This window comes from Macaca thibetana, chromosome 14, assembly GCF_024542745.1.
Source record: "Macaca thibetana thibetana isolate TM-01 chromosome 14, ASM2454274v1, whole genome shotgun sequence".
Lineage (NCBI taxonomy): Eukaryota > Metazoa > Chordata > Mammalia > Primates > Cercopithecidae > Macaca > Macaca thibetana.
In genome coordinates this window covers 74,170,160-74,174,664 of record NC_065591.1, presented here as the reverse complement: position 1 = coordinate 74,174,664, position 4,505 = coordinate 74,170,160, and the positions used below count along the sequence as shown (strand labels likewise).

The 4,505-nt window shown below is 37.8% G+C and overlaps 1 protein-coding gene across 1 annotated transcript; it reads right to left on the bottom strand.

Moving 5' to 3' along the window:
- Window positions 1–475: 475 nt before the first annotated feature.
- LOC126935689 (beta-citrylglutamate synthase B-like) lies at window positions 476–2,427 on the bottom strand. The gene has a single exon (XM_050757487.1). The coding sequence runs from the start codon at window positions 2,264–2,266 to the stop codon at window positions 1,106–1,108; it is 1,161 nt and encodes a 386-aa protein (XP_050613444.1). The 5' UTR covers window positions 2,267–2,427; the 3' UTR covers window positions 476–1,105.
- Between the last annotated feature and the right edge of the window lie 2,078 nt (window positions 2,428–4,505).

Sequence of the window (4,505 nt, the reverse complement as noted above, 5' to 3'; positions counted from 1 at the left end):
ATTGACTATGTCATCATTCTAACATCTGCTATTCTATATTCTATCTATATTTTCATTATGTAACTTGGAATAGGCACATACATTATACCTTCGCTTCCTTTTTTCTGTCTCTCTTACCCACTCTTTCACATTTTCTGCCACTTCCTTAATCTTTTTGAGGCCTTCTGAATAATTTTTAAAAACGATTTTCAGTTCTATTTTCAATTGTGTCTAATATATTATTAAGACTGCACATTAATTTTTTACTTTGGACTATTCTATATTTTAATTCCAGAAGTTAAATTCAGTTTTTTTCCTGCAGTTATTATCAGGCTTTCTCTTCTTTTATTTTCTTAAACATTTTAAATATATGTTTAAAATACTTCACATTTGATAATTGCAAAATTATAAAAAATTTCTGAAATTTGTGTGAATTTGTTTCTGCTGGGTTTTTTAAATTTTTTTTTTATTTTATTATTTTTTTTTTTTTGTCATTAAGAAGTCTTTATTGGGTTATAGTCACTTTGACCCTCCCACCAAATTAAGGGGAAAAAAACAAAAAACAAAAATAAGAAATCCCAGTAAAAGAGCCCCTCGAGATTTCATAAACTACAAACTAAAGCTGCTAGTTAATAAGGAAATGGCAGAATTTTCAGAGCTGTATAATACAAAAATTCCTGTAATTTAAGCAGATGTTTTCCTCAATGACAAATCTTCCAACACAATGTGAAGTTATGCTACTCGGATATTTGTAGCAAAACTGTTGTTATTATTATTTTTTTTTTTGTACAAAAACAAAAGCAAGGGACCATGAAAAAAAAAAGTATTTGTTCCTCATGGCCTATGAGTATACAAATTTTTTAGCAATTTAAAGGGGAACTATGAGAGCCTGACATTTTTCTATACCCCACCTATTCTGCCTCTCTATTTGTAGGATTTGTAAATGAAAGTAACATCTTACAAGCAGAGGTCTCATCTATCTCCCACTCTCTCCAACTAATCCTACTAATTTTCTCTCATCTTCCTGAGCATCCTCCATGAACAGCATTGCAAGTTGGTTTCAAAAATAGAAAAGAAAAAAGAAAGAAAGTTTTACAAGGGTTTTGTTGGTTAATTACCGGTGGAGTCAGTCCACCAGTAGTTTGATTTCATTGGCTAGCAGCTGGTTCATGTTGAACAGGCCCCCTGGGAGCTTGGTGAGCAGCTCTCGCTCCGTGCTTTCAGGGTCGCTGTCAACAGAGCTGGAACTTGCACTCATGTTGTCAACAGCAGTGCTGGCTGGGGGACCCAGCTCCGGCTCACTAGTCTCACTGGCAGTGGACACCACGGAGAGCAGGGACATACGCCGGGTGAGCTGGCCAGAGGGTAGAAGGGAGGCGGCATAGTCTGCTATGATACCAGCTACATCTAGATTACAAGCCTTATCAAAGGCGATGAAACCTACATTTGCATTGGCCTCACAGACGCAGAAGGAGCCGTCATCTTTCATCAACAGGTCAATGCCACATACATCCATCCCCAGGATATTAGACACCTGGATAGCTAGCTGCTTCCCTTGTTCACTCAATGAGCACATCATCCCCACACCACCTAATGAGCAGTTGCTTTGCATTCTCCCATCTGTTGAACAACGTAACATGGTGCCAACCACACGGCCTCCCACGACAATGACACGTACATCCCATCCATGAGACTCTTTAACATACTTCTGGAACAGGTATGGTGCTTCATGGCGAATAAGATGGCTTAGATCAGCCAAATGGTGCTTATCTCGAGCCAAGAAAACAGCTTTACCTCTATGACCCCGCGTATTCTTTACTACCATTGGGAACTCCAGTACTTCTGCTTCATCAATCATTTTAGCAAAATTTTCATGGCCACCATAAGAGAAAGTATCTGGCAGAGGAACACCATGGCCAGCTAACTCTTGAAATGTCCAGAACTTATTAACGCAGTTCAGGATGGCTTGAGGTCGGTTCATTAACCGGTATCCCATCTTCTCTAGATGGCGCAAAACAGTGATGTCACTATCACTCTGCACCCAAGGGGTTGGTACTCTGACTACCACCACTTGTGGGTAGGCAGTGATTAGCTCTCCATTGATCCGCAGACCCAGGTTTCCTTGCTCGATTGTCAGCACCACCTCATCCATCACCACAGCCCTAAAGTCCAGTTCCTCCTCACAACATTTGGCCTTCAGCGCTCGTAAAATCTCTTTTTGAGGATAGTCTTCCCTGATGCGACGATCTGTCAAAAACCACAACTTGGCAGCCACAGAACTACACATCTTGATTAGCTTGTGCTTCCTTGCCTGGATTATTTCCTCTTGGATGTAATGTCTACCAGTTGATTATGGAAGATGAACAGCCGGATAAAGAGGTCTGGAAGAGTCCTGAGCACAGGGTCTTCGGTCCCGGAGTTGGAGTGCACCACCCTCCTAGCAGTTGGAAGCAGCCCACGAATCCATAAACCCGGAAGCTCATCAAGACCCACTGTTCATGAGTTTTTATAGAGCTTTCTCTGCTGGTTTTTATTCAGCTTTTGGATGATTCTCCCCTAGTGTGTCTTGTTTCCTTCTGGGCTCATTTTTGATTATGAAATACTTAGTGCCTACATAAAATTATTTGTGGGGATTTTTGAGTTTACATCCTTTGTGTTTGCTACTTCCAGGCACCAAAGGGCACCTCTTGTCAGGGACCACTTTTAATTTGAGGCTTTTAGAACTATAAAATGCTATGAATGTCAGTCACAAATAAGCTGGAGATTTATCTGCAATCCTGAAGACTTTGTGGAATTATTTTCATATCCCATGCCCCTTTCTCATCAGAGCCAAGGCAACTTTCCTTGCATTAGCCTTGGATTGGGACAGGGTTAGATGTGTTTATTTAAGCCATTCTTACCTAAATGAATTGCCGTTAGAGTCACAGACTTTATTACTCCCCAGGTTTTATTGCTCTACCGAAAATCCTGGGAAACTCTCAAAATCTAAGCTCTTCCTAGGTATGGCAAAATCCCTCAGAATTAAAGTGGTTTCAGTGTTCTGCTCGCCTCCTTGGATTTCTACCTTTGCTTAGATTTTAGTGTCATGATTCATAAGTCTGTTGTCAACTCTACATTATTTTAGAAGGATTCTTATAATGTTTTAACCTGAATTTTTTATTATTTGTTATCGAAGTTTGATACACGTACTTGACCTATCAAGTTAATAGAAAGAGAAAATGTCTTCTTTGTAGCTTAACTTTCATTTTATCATTTTCTTTATTGATCTTTCTGTGCTTCAGTTGGGCCTTTTCTTCTGATCTAGTTTCAATTTCTGAATTTCTCCATTTAGATATGTTTAATCAGTTGTTTGTTTAGGCTTCCAATGAAATTTTAGCGGGCACATAAGTACCTTGTTGCATGATCCAAAGATATTAAGTATATCGTTTGCTGAGTTTACACACACACACACACACACACACACACACACGCACTTATGTAATCATCACTCCAATTAGTGTCTAAACTATTTTCATAATCCAGTATATTCTAAATTCTGGTGTGCTTCTTTTCAGTCAACTATTTCCTCACCAGGCCACACTGCTCATATCTACAACTAAAATTTTGTCTATTCCGCTCTAAATTTGTGCATAAATAGTATCCTATGGAGTATGTTATGGTTTTCAATCAGCATCATATTTTTCATATTTATGCATGGTGCTGTGTTCATCAGTACTTCATTGCTTTAATTTTTTGAGTAGCATTTCATTGTTTGAATATGCCACAATGTGTTAATTCATTCATTTGATAATGGACATCTGGATTATTTCCATATCTTGGCTATTATAATATTTCTTATTTTTTGTGCATATGTGTGTATAAAACATGCAGAATTAAAAAAAATTCTCTAGTGTTATTACCTAAAAGTAGAATTGTTGGGTCTATCTATCTGAAAAACCATTAGTCAACATTTTTTTTCCAAATTTGATTTAAAAAACAAAAACAGACACAGTGTGAAGAAAGTCTGAAAATTAACTAAAGGCAAATAAAACTACATCATAATCAAACAGTTTAAAATCAAAGATAAAGAACATACCTTAAAGGGAGCCAGAGAGAAAAGAAATTTTACACAATGGTATAACAATATTAATGGCATCTGATTTCTCCTGAGACAAAAATAGTGCCAGAAGACAGTGGGATGACATAATTATAATGCTGAAAGAAAGCAATTTTTCAGGTAAAAATTTTAGTCCAATGAAAATATATTTGAAAAAATGAAGGTGATACATAGACATTTTCAACTGTACAAGTGTTGAAAGAACTTGTTGACAGGAAACCTGCACTACAATACATGCTAAAGTCTAGTGGGCTTGGTGCAGCCTCTGCGGTTATTCCTCCTTCCTTGCCACTCACCGCCACCTGCCTGGTTGCCTCAGCCCTGGGCTTGCCATTGCCTCCATGAGTATTTCTTCCCTTGCTACCTTTTGGCCTTTGTAAACTTTTCATATTTTTAAAATTTACTTATTTTTAATTTTTGTGGATCATAG

What these genes read in the sequence shown, in the direction of transcription:
- LOC126935689 (XM_050757487.1), bottom strand. Translation starts at nt 2,266, where the DNA reads ATGTGTAGTTCTGTGGCTGCCAAGTTGTGGTTTTTGACAGATCGTCGC.